Below are 20,010 nucleotides of genomic sequence, written 5' to 3' on the forward strand. Positions count from 1 at the left end.
GGCGAGCCGTTTCGCAGCAAGGATTTTTTTGATATTGTTACAACTTCTAAAGTACTTATTAAAATGAACAGTAAAAGACAGTTTTGGTCTACATTAAATGGCCAACGTAACTAATGTACTTATTTATATGCTGAGAGTAAGGGATAAGTGAAACTTGAGTAACATACAGCTGATGTGTCAACGGCGGGATATGTCAACAATTAAATGCGTTTTTCTGTAAAACTATTCGCAATTTCGAAATATTGTAAAAAGCAAATTTTATCTTCGTTTAACGTAGAAAATTAATAAAGTATTTTAAAGGATAAGGATTAATACCATTATGGAAAAATATCCCTCACAATAAAAAATATATTGAAATTATTATTTTTAGACAGAAAAATGATCACTACACGTTATTCTTAAAAGATACGGATATGCTCTCGCGGACTTTTTTGTAGATCTTATTAAGAGGAACAATACTCCAGTACATTTTTTTCATGTAGTACTTACCATTAGAGCAGCGCATGCGCGAAAGTGTCTCAACGGGTAGGACTATATACATATTTATCGTATTTATGTTAATTTACATAAGAATGTACAAATAATAAACTATATATAAACCTTCTACGAAAAACACTCGACTTAATGGTGAAGACCGCATCCAAATCCGTTGGGTGGTTTAGAAGAAGAAGAGTTAGAAACAACAGACAGACACGAAAAGCGACTTTGTTTTATAAGATATATATATAGGATAGGATAGGATGCGTCTTAGTAGTAAGCTTCTTAGTTTTTTTTATATAAAAAACCGGTCAAGTGTGAGAGGGAGTCATCCATCGAGGGTTCTGTATCAGAGAAAACCTGGGAACTGAATATTAAGACACTCTGTTTCCATTTAAGCGGAAACCATCCATACATTCCCTACTTACCTAATGCCTAATTCTAGAGACATTGTATGTTGAGTATCGGCCATAGTTATCAGAACGAAGATATTAAATATTTCATTCTCTTGAGTGGGAATCGAACCCACAACCCTTTTAGCACGCTTTCGCATGATCTCTTCCGCCACGACTAATGTCTATTTTGATTCCAATATTTAAAAATATGCAAATACGTCATTATTGCACCAAATAAGCTTACGTTTTTATTAAGAACCAACCAAAAAATACTTTATAATAACAAATACAATACTAAAAGTTATAAAATTTCTGAAACCTATATTTAATCATGAAAATATTTTGACACTGTCCCCATTAAAGAGTTGGACAACGTACCACCCAGTCGCTTCCGTTAACATGTTAAACATGACGTAAAATCACCATACATTCTGCTAAGGCCTTTTAACATCTAAATAATAGTAAATACAGCTTATTTCTAACAACCAAAGTTAATTAGTTAGCTGACCGCGTCTCTATTGGAAATATTATTGACAGGCTAATGGACAGGGCCAATGACGTGAAATACGATTCAAAGTTCTCATGTTCTTCTATTTTATGCTGTTGGACGTTTTCAGAAGAGATTGGGTGGCTTTTGTTGGTTATTTTTGTTTGATTTAGCTACTAACCATATCTAACTTCCCCCACTCAACTCGCAATGTTTCAAAAATTGGAAGTGTTTGGAGCATGTAGTACCTATTTTAGCTAGGTTCCCTCTGCCTACGGTCCTATATGCGGGACACAGCGTGAAAATAAATAACAAATATAGTTAGAATATATTCCAGAACCCCATTTCGCCTTTTATTACTTATCTGTGATTCAAGTTTGATTTTAAAGCAAAATTGCAATTTGACCATAACAGCGTGATAAGAAAATACCAATAATTATATTATTTCAAATTGCTATTTAATATAATAATACAATATTTGTACCAAATCGAAACAAAATTTAAATATACGATATCCTTATCATCATATGGTACCACCCTTTAAAGTAGAGGGTAACAACCCCTAATACTGCCAATCCATTATCTGTACATAAAACGCAAGTAACGTGCCTACTTGCACCTGTCGCGTTCATACAGACCTGTCTTACTTTGAGTAATGAATGGAGTTCAGACATTTAGATAGATATGTTCGATGTTCATCAATCACAAACGAATAAGTTGCTACTTTTGATGTGCTTTGAAAAGTAATATATTATGTTTTCCATTTCCATTATATATTTGCGTTTTGTAGAACAAAAGAAGACAGAGAGAATAGTGATAAATTGAAACTTTGAAAGAGTAAATACAATACCCACAGATATAATACATGATTTTTTGTAAGAGATTGGCATAAATATTGGTTTCTTGTATACTTTTTTTTACATAGTATCGAATACCAGCTGCATTTACCTCTACCTTGTTCAGTCGACAGAGAGAAAAAGAGTTATTAATACCTAATCTCATTTTTAACAGCAGTGGCAAGAGTGTACTCGGTGGACTCCAGAACAATCAAATTTTATTTATAAAACTACATATATCCTAATAATAAGAATATATTATGACACTTAATTTTTAAATATATAAAAAATATTAACATAACACATTTAACAAAATAGCAAAAGCTGACAAATAAAAAGCTTTAAAACACATTAAAAATAAAATTATAATACATTTAAATATTAATAAAGAAACAAAAACCAAATCCACAACGTCTACCTCACGCTAATATGACACAAAACACGACGACAATAAAAATATAGCACTTAAGAAATATCTTAAGATCAATCCAAAGAGAATAAGGACACTCAAAGCATTTTATTACTCAAGTAGAGAAATTTTAAAGGTGAATAAAATAGAATAAGTGTGGATTATCCCTCGTAATAATAGTCTTTTATCCCCTTGCGGTATGCTTACAACACGTTTCGGTATTGAGGAATTGGAAGTTGAGGGAAATGGCTAAATTTATAATAAAACTGCTGTTCAATGATATTTTTGTTTATATTGTTGTCGTTTTCTGTTTTATTTCTTAATTGGAGAGAGTAAAATTAATAATTAAAAAAAGAACGTAATAGTTTGAATGCTGAACTTTCATTAAAAATTGAATTTTTGTTCAGCTTCACTAATACTGTGATAAATTATATAAATTAATTAGTTATTAGCGGCAATTTTATTATAAGTTGATTTTTCTTTAAGGGCAACACTTTTGTCCTCTAGCACAATATAGGAAATTATTCAGAGGAAATGATTACTTTTTTTATACAATTTTGTTAAACATGGCTGCTTGTCAAAGAACAATGTTGCCATAGCACATCCTACTAATATTATAAATGTAAAATGTAAATCGATGTTTGTTACAATTTAATGCAAAAAGTACTGTTCGGATTTTGATGAAACTTTACAGTAATATAGCTTACACTTCAGAATAACATATGTGCTATATATAAAAACATTACATAAGTAATGTTTTTAAATAATTTGAATATAATATAACAATAAATTTAAGCGGGCGACTACTCTACTCACTAACTGATTTTACTTATAAATATACAAAATAATAATACAAGCTATTTTAAAAAGCGAATAATACCTATTTTGCTTAAGCTTGGTTGTCTAACGAGGTTGTTGATAATATTGTAGTGAAATTTACCAAGAGACATGAAGATTTGCTATTTAGGAATATTTGCTCTTAACACGCACGTGTATTTCAAATTTCATAGCATGTCAATATTTACCATTTACTATCTAGAATTTCTATCACGGTGGCGTAATGACTGCGTCACTGTAAATACGATGGTTGCGGATTTGAATCGCAATCGGGGAATAAATTATTTTTATTATAATTTTGACGGGGTCTCCATTCTAAGACACGTCTGCCCCAGCGGCCGTCGGCTCTACGACAGATATGCCCCGCCCATTGCCACTTCAGTTTACCAATTTGTCCAACAGTGGACAAAAGATGGCTGTTGATGATGATGATGATGATGATAATTTTAACACTAAGTTTCCTCTACCTCTGCCTGATTTGTTTTTTTTTTTTGACCAAATTATAAATAAATCAAAACACAACAAACAAACCAATACTATTCTAAAATTAATATAATTTTAATGCAATACAACGTAAGTTCGGATGGTTAGTTAATCTAATTGTAATACACGAACTGTAGGTTCCCATTTCTGTTTACAGACGACGCGGCGTCGCGCCGCGTCGTGTATTTAGTGAACGTTAATTTTACAGCCCAACACTAAAGGCGATTGGGGCGTGAATTATTTACTTTGGAAAGCGTTTGCGCGTCGGCTACCATTCGATGTAATATACTTTTTTTAGCATCACAGGATAAGCAGAGGAAACTTGGGAACCTAGTGTTAAGACTCTTCGTTCTCCACTTACCGCCGAATTGCTTCCACCAGCATGTTGAGTAGCTGAACTCAAGAGCGAGGTTTCCCTCGACACCACAGCGAAGAAATGAAATTATCGAATATTTCACTTCTACTACCGACTTATTTAACTGTAACAAGTTAATAGTAAAGACTGGCCTTATTTTTAATTGATTAGAAATATTATAAGAACTTTTTAATCAAGTTGTGTTCCTTCCATTTCCTCTAGTGAAAATCGAATCTACGACCTGAAGCGTTTACCCTCGTTGTGCCCGTACACCACGACTATTTACAAGCCTTATTTATATCTAACGAAATCCAGTTACCGTACACGCAATTCGTCAATAAACCCTAATGCTTATTGAACGGGAACGCGGAAGCTCCTCGAGAGGTTTTTGAGATTTAATCAAGAGCCTGTATTGGATTCCAATGGAATGTTAAAATATCTTCTTTTTCATATATTAACATTCGATTTGTGTTGTCTTTTAGGGTTGAGCGAGGACATAAATGTTGTTTTTCAGATGTTGATATTTTTATTTTAAATTTTGACGTAGAGCATAATTGATTAATGATTCAAGGTGTCATCTAAAAAGTTCTTGGTTGGCTAATGTGAACATTTTGGTTGAAAACTTCAGTTGAGACAGGCAGAAGTTCCATTTAAATTCATTCAATAAATATAAATTTTTTAGAGCAATAAAAACTCAAGTAACCTAGATAAATACAATAAATAAAATGTTTCTTATATTTTCTCTACAGCTTAAAACATATATATTTCATGAAAATCACCTTCCATTCTGGAGATTGATAAAACCAGTGTCACAAATTCAACATTTTGTTTGGTATCTTTGAAGAGACGCAATCAGGCACCTCTGCAGCACCATACATACATGCAGTGTAAGCCACCTTTCATCAAGAGTTAATTAACTTTGAACAAGACGTATACGACTACTATATAAAGTTCAAAATTTGCTACATCAAATAAAGTTCAAAATTTCTCTTCATTTTGCAACGAATTTGCTGTATATTTATTATGGATATTGTATATTAAAATAGTATTTATGCCTTTATTATTTGTATAAAGAGTATATTATTATATTATTATTTTTTTTATTGGTCATAGTGACTTAACGACTCTACCTTTAGGTGAAATCTATGTAAACATACTAAAAGGCGCTCTAATTGATCACAGTGACGAAGCACGTATAGCTTTTTTTCATCATTTTTGTACAGCTTGTATATTACTTTCTCTAGTAAAATGAAATATGGTTTTTACTCGATAAAAAAGTGACATGGGTTCAAATCCCATTGTGTAGTTTATGTGTGTCCTATATAATGAATTTGTTTTTTTTTTGCTCGATATCAATAATAGCAATAGGTAGACGTTTGAAATATTAACAGAATATTTAATCATACCTATATTAATTTTAAAAATAAATCAATTAATTAACAGAAAACAAATATTTAAAACTATAATAATACGGAGACAATAGTAGAATATTTTCTATAAAGAAGGAAGAAAATAAACATTAAAATATTTATGAAAACTCAATTGAAAAGTGAATGACTTTTTAATTATTCAATTACAGAAATATTTCAATGATATCATTTATATACACTTCATCGTATACAAAGTCAGCCATTTTAAGTATACCTAATAATTTTATAATAATAAATATCTAAGAGGCTTAAGAGGCTATCGCTTAGCTGTTGGATCAAGAACCGGATACAGAAGGCAGTGTTACTTGAGACGGCACGTATTGTGCGGCGGTTCCTCTCTCTGGAGCCCTAGCCCCACCGATGGCTTGGACCCTTGTCCCGCCCCCGGAAGAGTGGTTTTTTATATTTTTAAATGTATCTTTTTTTATAATAATTTATATTTAAAAATGTAAAATTGATTCACTAATTTAATAAAAGTATATTCTGTAATATCTAATAATAATATAAAAATTAAATATAAGACAAAATTATTTAGGATATCATTCAAAAGCTCTCCCGTACAGAACGGCTTCCATTTATAGACAGATTAAGTTAAAATTCTAATCTTAAACTAAACTAACATTCCCTAACACTTCTAAATGAATTTTTTTCAGCACGTTTTTTCCCGCATATAGACAGACAAAACCGAATGTTAAGACTCTCCATTCCTCACCTTCCGCCGAGGAATTTTCCGGCACTGCGTTTTGTCACACAAAACATAGTGCCGAATTTTCCGGCAGAAATGAAAATATTAATAAAAAATAATTCATTCCCCCGAGTGGGGATCATACCACAGTATCTATCTACCCCAAATTTATATATAAATTCAATACAAAATAATAACCTTCTATGATTTTCGTATAAAAATAATGAAACATGACAGTCGTTATCGGGAGGCTATAGATAAGAGGCACATTATTAATGCGTTTACACAACGATACGGGACAGACAAACAAACTCAACGGAATGTACTCGTTGATTGTAACTTGTCGTTGGAAAAGCTTATTTCCTAGAACATGTGTTTTTCCTGGGGGGTTTTTTTTAATGTTGAATGTATTTTTAATATTTTTTAAGTGTTATTTCATTTTCTAAGGAAAAATAGTTTTTATGAAAATATAATAGTGACCCCATCGTAGCGCTTTTTAGTTATTAACCTAAATCGGAATAGAACCCCTAAACAAAGAGGTTAAAATCAGATACAGTCTAAGAGACTAAAGAAAATATATATGCAAAACAAATATTTGAAACTTGTATAGCTCTAAAAGAAAATATTTTCTAAAGCCATTTTATCGTTTAAGTAGGTGCTTTTCAGTGGAATTTTCATTTTAATCTGACCTTTTGAACGTATTGCATATACGTTCTCAGTGTTATTCGATATTTTCTTTTCTGGTTCAGCCTTTTTAGTACTCTTTATCTTCACACTAAATAAGAGGCAGCTATATACCGAGAGCTTTTAAAAAAATTATAAATAGAATTTTCAAACTAATTTACTATTTTTACTCTATAACCTGGACATATCAGAGTAGGCAACAGGAATCTGGGAACCTAATATTAAGACACGCTGTTCCCATCAAAACACTTCCTTCTCTACTTTCCGCCGAATTTTAGAGACATTTCGTGTTGAGAGATTATGTAAAAATAAAAAATCTATTTCAAATAATATTAACCAATATCTTCTAAAAAGAGATCAGTGTTGGGATACACTGTTATTGTTTCTAATAAAATGTTTTATCCAGGCTTCATAAAAGCTACAATAAAACAGTGTAAAAACAAGGTCGATATGAGTATTTTTTGCCGCGAACCACTGTGATGTCTGAAGCGAGTGAACACAGTTTATTTTAATAAAACGATAGGATGAGTCATAATTATATAACATATAAATATAATATTTTAAACATTTTTAAAGTGAAAAAGCACTAAGCAAAGAAAAACACTATTTTGGAAAACAAGGACTTTTTATTATATTTCTCGCCGATTTTCTAAAAGGTGCGTTGATATATCCCTCTACATTTAACGTTTTTATATGTTTCCTAAAAAAATACTTTAACTTAATCGCAATCATCGTAGATTCGATTCCCGATCTAAGCATACATTATGACAGAAGTTATTCTATATTAATTTCATACAAATCTCCTAGGTGTGACCACAGAAAGAAATTCATATTGATATTTAAGCTTCAAGGACAGCGTCAGTACGTCAACAATGAAAATTAACTTTAACTCTTTGCTTCAAGGTAGCGGGTGCACTATAAAACTGGTTGCTCTATATGCATGTATCTATGTAGGTTATTTATATGGAAAATAACACAATATATATGAGAATAAAATGCCAGCCACCTTCTTTAAATGACGATTTAAAGATGGTTGCTGGCATCGGATGGATGCGAGAAACCAAAGACCGGGATGGTTGGCGCTTGATGAGGGTCTACGTTCAGCAGTAGATAGGCTGATTTAAAAAAATGAGAATAAAACATGAAAATAAACTAGGAATAGAAAATTAATGTAAGATAATCGTGGTAGAATAGATCAGTGTCTGGCTATACTTAATAATTATGAGTTTTCCACTCGGGGTAACATTTTTATTTAAATTATTTTTATTTTTCTGCATTGGTAAAACTAATTGCAGTAATTTTACCACGCAGAATGCAATTTCTCCAATTCAATGGAAGGAGGAGATCAAAGTCACTTAAAACAATTTTTTTCCTCTCATAATCCTATGTGGGAAGAAGCGAATACTTCAAGAGCATAATTCTTTTTGTAATATGCCTTCCTTTTTTTTTAAATATTATATAGGAAAAGTTATAAAATTGTTATTCTTATCAAAAAAAACATTGTAACTTCTCAACTCTTTCCCAAATAAATCCCATTTGTCTTATCATTGAACGGCAAATAAAAGAAAACCCTAAAGATTCATCCGGTGCTACGCTCCGTAGGCGTGCTACGACAGCAACATTGTAAAGTATTAGATATAAACTTTTACTTACTCTTTATTTTTTGCTTTAAAATGTGTTATATTGAAAGCTAATATTTTTTTGTTTTATTGGATTTGGATGTAGGACCATCATGGTACAATGGAATAGCGATGTGAAGGTTCATGGTTACAATCCCCATTTGGGAAAATTAATTATTTTCCTTCCCCAGTAAAGCAAAGTGAGGCGATTGATTTTTGCAGCTTAACACTTAATGTCTTGAGTTCAAGGCACTTAGCAGGGTAGACAGGTGGAACCTGGGAACCTAGTGTTAAAATACTCCGTTCCCATAAACACACATCCGTTCCCTATATTCTTAATTCTCAACTCGACCGCGGTTCTATCCGCTTGACCTTCACAATTATTTCTTAAAGTCATATCACTAGTAAATACATTCTAATAAATAACAAAAAAAATATTAGACTGCTTTTTTACCTATACTTTTATGAATCATAATAGTAAATAGAACATCCATTAGGCTCCATAGAACTGTATAAGCAATCGATATTTCAATTTTACCGATTATTGTTTGATTCTAGATTGAGATTTGCAATACAAGGTCACTCTTTGTGTTTTTTACTACTGTTATATTCAAAGGCAATCGTAGTGCAAGGGTGCAAAGTGTGACTGTAACAGGACAGGTCATGGGTTCGATTCCCACTCGAGGAAATTAAATATTTAATATTTCTATTTTCTTCGCTCTGGTGTCGAAGCAAAGCGGAGATAAGTTTAAAGAAATTGAAAGAAAAGTGAGTTTTGACACTATCTTTTCTCAGTTCGTAAAAAAAAATATGTGAAGTCGATTTTATATATACCTGTATAATATTGGCTTTTAATTTAAATAACTTCCGTCAACCGCCTGAAAGCCATTTTGCTGTGGATATAGAATGTGAATTGGATTGTAATAGGTTACATATACCAATACTAATATAGTATACTATAATTATTGCTAACATTGCATTAAATAGGCTTCATATCCTTATATAATATTTTTAATTTATAAAATTTCAATTCTCATACCCATAAAATCGATTATTTTTAGTAAATACGCCCAAAGTACGCATTTATGTGTATTTTTAAGCTTGTTCATTGTTTTTCTAGCTAGCAGGGTAGCTTAGTGTTACGACACTCCGCTGCCCACTTTCCGCCGAATTCTAAAGGCATTGCGTGTTGAGTGGTGGAACTCAACGTTCCGCTTTACGTCGACACTAGATCTAAGAAATGAGAATATTAAATATTTCACTTCCTCGAGTGGGAATCGAACCCACTGCCTCTTGCGTTTACGGTCACATGCTTGTGCCTCTGGCCTACGACTTTCCTGATTCTCTGGTTTTTTATTGAATTTATTTGTTAATAGAGCTGCTGTAAAACTACCAGAGAAGGTGAAAGCCATGAAACCAGCGTGGAGGGCGAGCGGCAGCCTGGGGACGGTTCTAGCTGTACAGTCACTGATGAACAGGTATTTATATATACTAAAAACTAGCAGACCCGAAAGCGGCTACGCCCGCTTGTACTATACGAATATTTATTAAATATATTTATGAAATTATTTTCAGTTTTCAATAGAGAGATGCGTTAAGCAAGCTCATTTTGGGTGACGTTTTATAACAACAAAGTTTGCAAATCGTTGCTTAGCAACGCGATGGTTGTTATTAACATGGCGGAATAAATTGCATGGCAAATTAATCAGTATATATGGGTATATATCGAAAATATTACAAATATGAGAAAAAAAAGTATCCTATGTTCATCCCGAGACCCTCAAGAATCTCTTTATGAGTATTTTATCACAATTAAATTAGCGGTTTGGCCCTGATTGCGTAAAAGACAGACAGACAGACAGACAGACAGAGTTACTTTCGAATTTATAATGTAGGTATATATATATTTATAATATAGCTGCAGCTTTACGCTTTGTTTTCCACATACCAGAGTAGACAGAGGGAAACATAGTGTTAAGACAAGCCCACACCCATTTTCCACCCGAATTTAAGACATTACGCTTTAAGTGGGGGAACTCAACGCCGCCCCTTGTCTTGTTACCAGAGTGAGGAAATGAATATAAAAATATTTATTCCCTAATAGCGGTATAATTTTATAACTTTTCATTTCAATTGCTTCTTTTTAAATTATTTATGTAAATGATCCTTCATCATTATTAATCTTCACCACCTCACAAAGTGTAGATCATCAAGTCTTCAAAGGAAAAAAAACATTTACACATTTACAAAATATCTAAAAATTGTATTTGTATTTTAACAAATATATTAAAATATAGTGGGGAACGGAAGCGGCTTAATCGGTACGGAGTGCCTAAACACTAGGTTCCCAAGCTTCCTCTGCCTTTACTGCGGTATACAGAAGCAGATTGTCATTAGTAATAATTTACGCTTCAAATGTTTACCATTTGTCCGTGATAACGTACTAAATAAAGAGAAAATTATACGAGACATTATAAAAATCTATTATTATAATCTACTAACGCCTAAATACGCAATCTAGAAGCTGACTTATATGGAGTAATCACATTTACACAACTATTAAGTACAGTACGGTTGATGAGTCTTGGCCGCGACAGCTTTAATTGTAGTATTATTCCTTTGATTATATTTTCTTACTGAGTGAATGACACCGCAAAAGTTCAGAAATAGGTTTTCTTCAAGTCGGCCACGACTCGTCGGTTGTACTGTAGCCAGTATAAAGTATGCTATGCTAAGATGTTCTTCACACGGTCGGCAACCTGCCAAAAGTCCTTAATGTGAAAAATATAAGAACTTGAGGCGTTTTAGTGCCTATAATTTGCAGCTGGTCGGTTTATTATTCGAATTTTCCCTTATATCTTTTGATGTGTGTGATGTAATTGTACTTTTTTTTCACGCTTCACGTTGTATCCCGCATGTTACAAGATTGTATTTTCAGGTAGAGGGAGCCTGGTGTTAAGCCATTCCGCTTCCCACTTCCCGCCGTATTCTGGAGGCACTGCGTGAAGGGTTTCGGAATATATTATATATACGTAAAGTATTATATATGTAGAAGCATCAGAAGGGGCCTCGAAGCGGTCTTGGCTGTTATTATTCATTTGTGGGCGTTGTAGCAACAGAGATGTTTAAATAAAAGTCACACTTATATTCTACAATGTCTTATTACTCGTTTACATAACAGTTTTACAATAAATCTCACAAGATTAATAAAATTGCAATAGATTAGGAGCCAATAGGTTAATTGGTGAACATCTCACGCCATAGCTGTCAACCAATGACATCCGCTATTATTTGTAGCTACACCTACTACCCTATTCGGGGTTACCCGCTCCATTTTAAATATTCTTCTAATATAATCCATTACATAAATCAATTAAAATCGAAATGTAATAATTGCGAGATTATAATTAAAACTAATACATAGCAGCGCGCCGTCATATATATATTTTTTATTTTTCCTTTCTTCTTGTTTCAGATACGGGTTAGTGATGACGACGGGTCCACCAACAGTGGCCGCAACAGTATAGACCCGTTCCGCGCGGACGGCGATATAGGTAACTTAGAAATAATAGTTTTAGTTATACTTTGTAAAAAGTGTAGTGTATTGGCTCTATGTTTTATATAATGCGAGCAATCGGGGGGACTGTAAACTAGACAAATAGTGGGTTCGATTCCCACTCGAGGGAATTAAATATTTAATATTAGTTTCTTCGCTCTGCTAGTAAGGAAAGCGTGGTGTTAAGTTTTGCCTCTCAACACGCAATGCCTCCAGAATTCGGCGGATTGAGAATGGAAATGTCTTAATTGGAACGGACTTATTTAATACTAGGTTCCCAGGTCCCCTATGTCTACCTTGCTATCTGCGGGATATAATGTGAAGCTAAAAAAATGTTTACAATTAAGCAATTGAAATGTTTAAAGTAACTAAATTAACAATATATTTGATAGTTTATATATTTTGGAAGTAAAATAGCGTGAAAGAGCTAGTCCAGTCTGTAAACTTTACGTGCCTATTAAAATAATAGGTAAATGTCGTTCAATTATAACTTTATATTGAAGATAAATATTGATTTAGATATGATTCTATTAATATAATTGGAGTTGCCTTTTGTTTATTATATTAACAACCGCAAGTCAATGAGTACGGTTAACCACAAAATTTTATACAATACTAGCTATATACTGCGAATTCGTGTGTGTATTTTCAAAAATTTTAGAGGACAATAAATAATAAAAAATAATAAATTATTTGGAATAAACAAACATTTTTTCAGCCTCACGCTGTATCCCCATGTAGCAGGGTAGGCAGAGGGAGTCCAAACTTCCCCCACTTTCCGCCGAATTCTGGAGGCATTGCGTGTTGCGTGGCGAAACTCAACGCCGCGCTTTACCTCGACACCAGAGCGAAGAAATGAAAATATTTAATATTTAATTTCCTCGAGTGGGAATCGAATCCGCAACCTGTCGCACGGGTGGTCTGTACATACATTATATAAAAAATATGTATTACGTAACCAAAATAAATGGCACCTTTAGAATTAGAATTATCAACACAACCCTATTACTTTACAGCCCAAGAAACACTACCCCGAAAGTAAAACACAAATCGAAACTACAACAGCCAAAACTATTAGAAATTATTATATATTTTAAAATTATTTATTATTGCACATTAAATCTCTAATATTCTTTTACCAGTGACTACGGACGGCATGCTGAGGACAGGTCGCTATTATAAAGGAATATATTGGCCCTCGATTACTAATAGTTTTAAAGTAAGTATCTTTATATTGTTACTTTACTAGCTTTTCTTACCAATTTAATTAAAAATGTATTATTTCAGGATTTTTTTAAATATCATAGTAATGAAAAATATTTTAATGAAAGGCTTATTTGAAAAAGAAATGATTACATACAGATTTTCTTATTCTATAGAATAATACCCTGCTACTATTATAATGAATATGTTCTATATGTTAATATTAAAATGGTGTCATTTATATATAATTATTTCACAGGACGAAACCGTAGAATTATCTTATCAGAAGTACTCAAGACGACAAAGACAGAGATCCCTTATAATGGTGAACGTGGTCGACCTAGCACTCAAGGTAACCACAGCCCTAAGTAGGACTAAAAAGCCCTAAAAGCCCTAAGGTATGCCCTAGGGTATACTTTTACCCAACTAGTGGTCGTAACTTAGTTCTCGTAAAACGTAAACACCTTTATACCCGTTTTCGTAAATGATAATAATTTTAAGAAATTTTGACTCTATCTATATATATAAAATCGAAAGGTCACTCACTCATCACGAAATCTCAGAAACTACAAGTGCTAGGAATCTGAAATTTTGCATAGGAGTTACTTATAGGACGTAGGTGCTCGCTAAGACGGGAATTTGCAATATTCGATTTCTAAGGGGTTGTTTTTGGGGTCGAAAGTTTGTATGAAACTTCGTTACTACAAATCAAATTTTGCATAGACGTCACTAGGACGTAGTCATGGAGACAGAAATAACATGGTTCACGCGGGTGAAACCGCGAGCGGGCCGCTAGTTATATATAAAATTTTGGTGTTATACGCCGCGTCGTTTATACAGTTTTTTTTGTTTATAGTTATAGATGTAAAATAATATTTTTACATTAACAGTACCTATTATAAAATTATTTTATAGGAAAAAGAATCCTGCTTTATGTTTTTTTTGTATTCTTTAAATAGCAAAAGAATAATTTCGAGTTCCAAATTGAACGTCAATTCAATTTGATGCGGATCAAATTCTGCGTGAAACTTTGTATTTTAAAGTTCTATATATATGCATTTATATATTAAAATATGTTATGAATATTTTAAAATATCATATAGGAGTATGTTTAATAAGTATTTTCTTTTCCAGATATGTTTAACACTCATTTATACCTTATCACCGCGTAACAGTAAGTATATTTCAACTTTAATTTTGTCAAGGTCCTCAGGACCAGGTTCCCCCTATCCTGCTATGTGAGGGATACAGCGTGAAACATATAAAAAGGTTAATTCTCCTCACCAGACGCAGATAACTACCAAATAGCGTGGACAGCGGCGTTTCTCGTACTGAATATAGCTGTAATACTGCTCGGAGGGTGGAGATGTTTCGCCAATAACTATTTGCACTGGGCTGCTGCAGCCACGTGGATTTTACTGGTAGCACAAGGTATTGCTTAAGAACCACATTTATTAATTATTCATTAAAAATACTGTCGCTAATATTCTATATAGTATAGCATTTCTCTGAACTATTTTTTTTTTCAGTTTTTTTTTCTTTGCTCTGGTAAAAAGGCAAAGCGCGGCCTCGAAAATTCGGCAAAGTGATTAATGAAGTGTCTTAACACTAGGTTCTCTCTGTCTACTCTTCTATGTGCATATCGAAAAATAAATCACATCACGTATATACATTTACTATCTTATCAGGCTTAAGCGGACAAGGCATAGGTTTCCAAGAACCAGAAAACCAAGTATGGTATATGCTGTTCATCATATTCGTACCGTACGCGATGCTGCCGCTGTCTCTGGGCTGGTGCATCGTCATCGGCCTGTTATCTTCCATCTCCCACGTATTGACCACAGCTGTTAATATTAAGGAGATTATGAAAGAAACGCCTAAAGCTGTAAGTGTTTTTTATATATAGATTTTTTGAATAGTGATTTTAAAAAAAAATAATATGGTCAATGCCTCCAGAATTCGGCGAATTATTATATATCGTATATATATCCAAATATAATTCAAATATTATAAGATATTTTTACTTATTAAAAACATAATATAAAAACTAAATACAATAAAATAATGCCTTTCTTGAAAAAAAAAGCACTTTAAGATACCATAATTTATATCTATATGAATTTGAAGGCGGATTCCTGCGGCACCAGACTTTTAATCGGCAACGCGCTGCTCTACACGGCGGTAAACTTCGCAGGCATGTACGCGAAGTACCTCGCGGACTGGGGACAGAGGAAGGCGTTTCTAGAAACCCATAGATCTATGGTAACGAGGCAAAGGACGAAACGGGAGAGCGATCGGCAGTGGAAGTTATTTCAAAGTGGTATGTTTTTTTTATATGAAGACACTAGCTTTTACTTCTAGTTTAGTTCCTGATGTAACTCTGATGATGGTTACAATCTATATATATTTTTTTTAGTTTTACGTTGTATTCTACACATATCAAAGTAAGATAGGCACATAGAACCTGGGAATCTAGTGATAAGACACTCCGTTCCTATTAAGACACTTCCGTTCATCACTTTCAGTTGAATTCTGGAGACATTGCGTGTTAATTGGCGGTGCTCAACGTCGCGCTCTGCCTCGTTATCAGAATGAGAAAATGAAAATATAAAATATTTATTAGAATCGAACCCACTACCCGTCGCGTTTACAGTCTACATGCTTGTGCCCCAGAGCGACGATGGCCTCGCTCTTCAGCTTTCATCATATTACTATAGAAGTATAGACTATTACTTAGATGAAGTTAATTTATATTCAAATATAGTTAATTTTACAGCTATTGACCTTAATTGTTAGTTGGCATAGATTTCTTAATTCTTTTTCCATATAAAAAGATCTAAAAATCAACAAAATAATATAAATACTATTATTCCTACTACATAAATTCAAGACATATATTTTCTACGTGTTTTATATGAAACAAGATCAAAATTTAAAATATCTCATTTATATTCTAGTGATTCCAGACTTTTTGGCGAAACAAATTTCTAGTCACGTGTCGAAAGTGAGGGGGGAGTTCCAAGAGCAGCAATTCAATAACTTGTATATACAGAGACATGAGGACGTCTCCATACTGTTTGCAGATATTAAAGGATTCACTGGTAAATTAATATTTTTCGACTTAATATTTTAATATGGTATAGCATGCGATAGGTTATGGGTTTTATCTAAGCTCGAGAATAAGAAATATAAATAGAGGAAAAATATTTTCATTACCTCGCTCTGGTAACGTGGCATATAGCGGCGTTAAGTTCCGCTATTCAACACTTTCAACAATTCATTGTCTTAACACTAGGTTCCCAGGTTCCTTATGCCTACATCGTTGATGTACGGGATACAGTGTGAAGCTAAAAACTGAAATATACGTAATGTAAATACGTCTAAGTAGACCTTTTCTGCATTTTATTTCGATTTTGTTTTAATGGAGCTTATTTTTTTCATATAACCGAATCAGACAATTTTGCTATGCTTATTGACAATTCCAAAATTGTTGTAAATTATATTTTTCAATACAAACTTTACTAATAAAAATATATATAACATAGCGTTTGTAACTTAACCTCTACCTTTTAAAAATAGTAAAAATAACTTTCTATATTTATGTTTAGAGCTCTCCAGTAAATGCAGCGCACAGGACCTCGTAAAGTTGCTCAACGAACTGTTCGCCCGATTCGATAGATTAGCTTCGGTTGGTAATTTTATATTAGTTTTACTTATGATTATATATTTAATAAGAAAATCCTATTAAAATAAATAAGCCAAGCCGGTCGTGGCGCAGGTGGTGGGTTCAATTCCCACTCGAGAAAAAGAAATATTTCATATTTTAATTTCCTCGCTCTGGTAATGAGGCAAAGCGCGGCGTTAAATTCCACCACTTAACGTTATTCCATACTTTCCGGAGTATATGAAATTATTATTGAAATCAAAAATCTTAATTATTTAAATTTACTAAAAATTTGTATTAATTAACATGATAACTATGTATGCTGTATGTATCTTTTTCTTATTCCATACTTAAATCTCCTAAATATCTCATACAAAAAGCCACCTAAACTCCATTCCTCCAGGAGAACAACTGCCTCCGTATAAAGCTGCTGGGCGACTGCTACTTCTGCGTGAGCGGGCTGCCCGAGCGCCGCACCGACCACGCCTTCTGCTGCGTAAACATGGGCCTACAGATGATACGGGTGATACGCGACGTGCGATACAACAAACAGGTTTTACAATTATTAGTTATATTAATAATGGTATATTAATTTTTTAATTAGTTATATTAATAATGTTAAACAGACCGGAATGGGAGAAGTGGAGAGAGGCCTTTGCCCAAAAATGGGATGGTGTAGGCTAGGGAAAAAAAAAAAGAAAAAAAAATGTTGGGTTTTCTTATTAATTTTTTAACATAATTGGCGTATAGTAACGAATTCCAAGTGTTTATCGTTGTTGGGATAAAATAATAATACTTTATAAAACTTTTTCTTATAATCTATTAAAATGGTTTTTACAAAATATTATTTTAGGATGGCAATTTAAATACAGGCTGGAAGAGGCAGCGCTCCTTTTACTGAAACTGCATATAGGGTAAAATATTCCAAACCCACACCTAAGAAATTAATCAAGGTACCTCAACAATTTGGACGTAGGATTTTTTTTTCATTTCACGATTTTTATACATACCTGTATTTCGTGTCACGCACACATACGTATGCGACGTTGCCGATTTGACAGGTAAGTGTGTGCGTGCCTATGTTATACTTTACAAATGGCGTTTTACTTTAAAACGATAATTTTATTATTTATTTTGTTTGAAAAAAAAACTTTTTCATTTTTGGGATTTTTTTTTTCCGAATTATATTAGGCTTTTATAGAATAGTTAAAACTGTGGTTTCATTTAAATTGGTGCTGACAATTCCACCCTGTATAAACTAAAATGGTAACATTAACATTACTTTTTATTCAAAAACAGAAGCATCATTAAATTTTAATTAAAATTAAATATCAAGTAAAAATATATAATAAACTCCAGAAATCAAAATATCCCATTATTTATTTATTTTTATTTAAACTGTAATACTAAAATGTTAAGATTTGTTTATCAGAGAAATTTTAATTAAAACTTTATTTCACAATATATTTATTTTTAGATGTTTCATGTCGATTCCCAGGTGGACTTAGACATGAGGATCGGTATTCACAGCGGCACAGTGCTCTGCGGGGTGCTCGGCCTCCTCAAGTGGCAGTTCGATCTTTGGTCGTATGACGTCACGCTAGCTAATCACATGGAGAGTGGGGGATTACCCGGGTAAGCGCTAAATGTGTACTTTAGTTTTTGTTTTGTATAATAAATTCATAACGACTTTCTTCGCTCTGGTGTCCAGGGAAAAGCGCGGCGTTGGGTTCCCTCTGCCTACCCTCAACATACGGGATAGAACGTGAAGCCCTAAAAAAATTATAATAAAAAATTGAATCAAAGTTCTCACATATACTTCCAGTCGCGTCCACATTTCTTCAGCGACAATGGAATGTCTTAACGGAGCATTTGAAGTGGAACCCGGTGAGGGAGAAACCAGGGATACTCATTTACGTGAACTGAACATCACGACGTATCTCATTAAAGCTACGGAACACCCGAGACGGACTAGAAATAAATCTCTCAATAAGTAAGTCAAGAAAAAACATAATTATTATATGTTTTTGGTATTTTTTATTAGAACATACAATTTTGTGTCTTTTTTCATTATAATGCTATTTTTGAAATGTATAGTTTGTGTTACATTTATTTTAATTACATATCATTAATTATTTAAAAAATGTTTCAAAAAGGGGGAGTCGATTATTAATTGAATCAAATAAATTTTAAGTGGGGCTGTATAATATTTTTAATATTCTTCTGACAGTATTCAACAACAAGTAACACAAAATGAGAGTATAGCACGATGTCCCAGCGGCAGCATCGACGACGAAACTACTACAGATTGGATCCCTGAAATGCCATTTCAGAATGTGAGTTATCTTTTTATTACCTTTATTTTAAGATAAAAATAAATATAAAATAATAGTAATTTCAATAAATGTTTTATTTGCAGTATTTCCAAAGTGGCGCCAGTGCGGCGTTGCGACAACGTCGCTGCGGTAAACAAGACGATGTAGAGAACGGACAGGATATCGAGATCACTTCAATATCCGAGGTATTTTACTTTTATCTTAAATAAATTTGCATTTTTCTATGTAGGCTGAGGGTACCTATTGGTGGACGAAGTCACTAGTCACTGTAATGGACACCTGCACGGTTGTGAGATTCATTCGCACTCTTAAATTTGAGTTATTTTCATTTCGCTCACTCCGATCGTCGGTGTTTAGTTTCGCCACTCAAAGTCGCCGAGTGAGGAATATAGTATCTTAACAACTAGTTTCCCTCTGCCAATCCTGCTATAATCAAGGATGCAGCATTACGATAAAAATAGTGATATGAATATTTTTTGTCACTATTAATAAATATGAAGAATCTTCCCATTGAGATTCAAATTCACAACTTACACGTCTCAACTTCTCGCCGT

The 20,010-nt window shown here is 33.1% G+C and overlaps 1 protein-coding gene across 4 annotated transcripts in view; it reads left to right on the plus strand.

The window, feature by feature from the left end:
- The window catches only part of Ac78C (adenylyl cyclase 78C), an 80,264-nt gene that overhangs the window by 53,716 nt on the left and 6,538 nt on the right, over positions 1-20,010 (plus strand). For 3 of the 4 annotated variants that reach the window (XM_085192722.1, XM_085192721.1, XM_085192723.1), the window contains exons 4-18: positions 10,074-10,175; positions 12,173-12,251; positions 13,396-13,472; positions 13,716-13,808; positions 14,591-14,630; positions 14,744-14,887; positions 15,145-15,341; positions 15,584-15,776; positions 16,414-16,557; positions 17,065-17,144; positions 17,524-17,673; positions 18,598-18,755; positions 18,946-19,113; positions 19,351-19,456; positions 19,540-19,641. In XM_085192722.1, coding sequence (XP_085048848.1) covers positions 10,074-10,175; positions 12,173-12,251; positions 13,396-13,472; positions 13,716-13,808; positions 14,591-14,630; positions 14,744-14,887; positions 15,145-15,341; positions 15,584-15,776; positions 16,414-16,557; positions 17,065-17,144; positions 17,524-17,673; positions 18,598-18,755; positions 18,946-19,113; positions 19,351-19,456; positions 19,540-19,641 — 1,833 coding nt within the window. The remainder of the gene's footprint in view (positions 1-10,073; positions 10,176-12,172; positions 12,252-13,395; positions 13,473-13,715; positions 13,809-14,590; positions 14,631-14,743; positions 14,888-15,144; positions 15,342-15,583; positions 15,777-16,413; positions 16,558-17,064; positions 17,145-17,523; positions 17,674-18,597; positions 18,756-18,945; positions 19,114-19,350; positions 19,457-19,539; positions 19,642-20,010) is intronic. The other variant, XM_085192725.1, reaches the window with a different exon arrangement.

The sequence above is a fragment of the Heliconius melpomene genome, chromosome 11, assembly GCF_056956725.1.
Source record: "Heliconius melpomene rosina isolate 202511_hmr_F chromosome 11, ASM5695672v1, whole genome shotgun sequence".
Lineage (NCBI taxonomy): Eukaryota > Metazoa > Arthropoda > Insecta > Lepidoptera > Nymphalidae > Heliconius > Heliconius melpomene.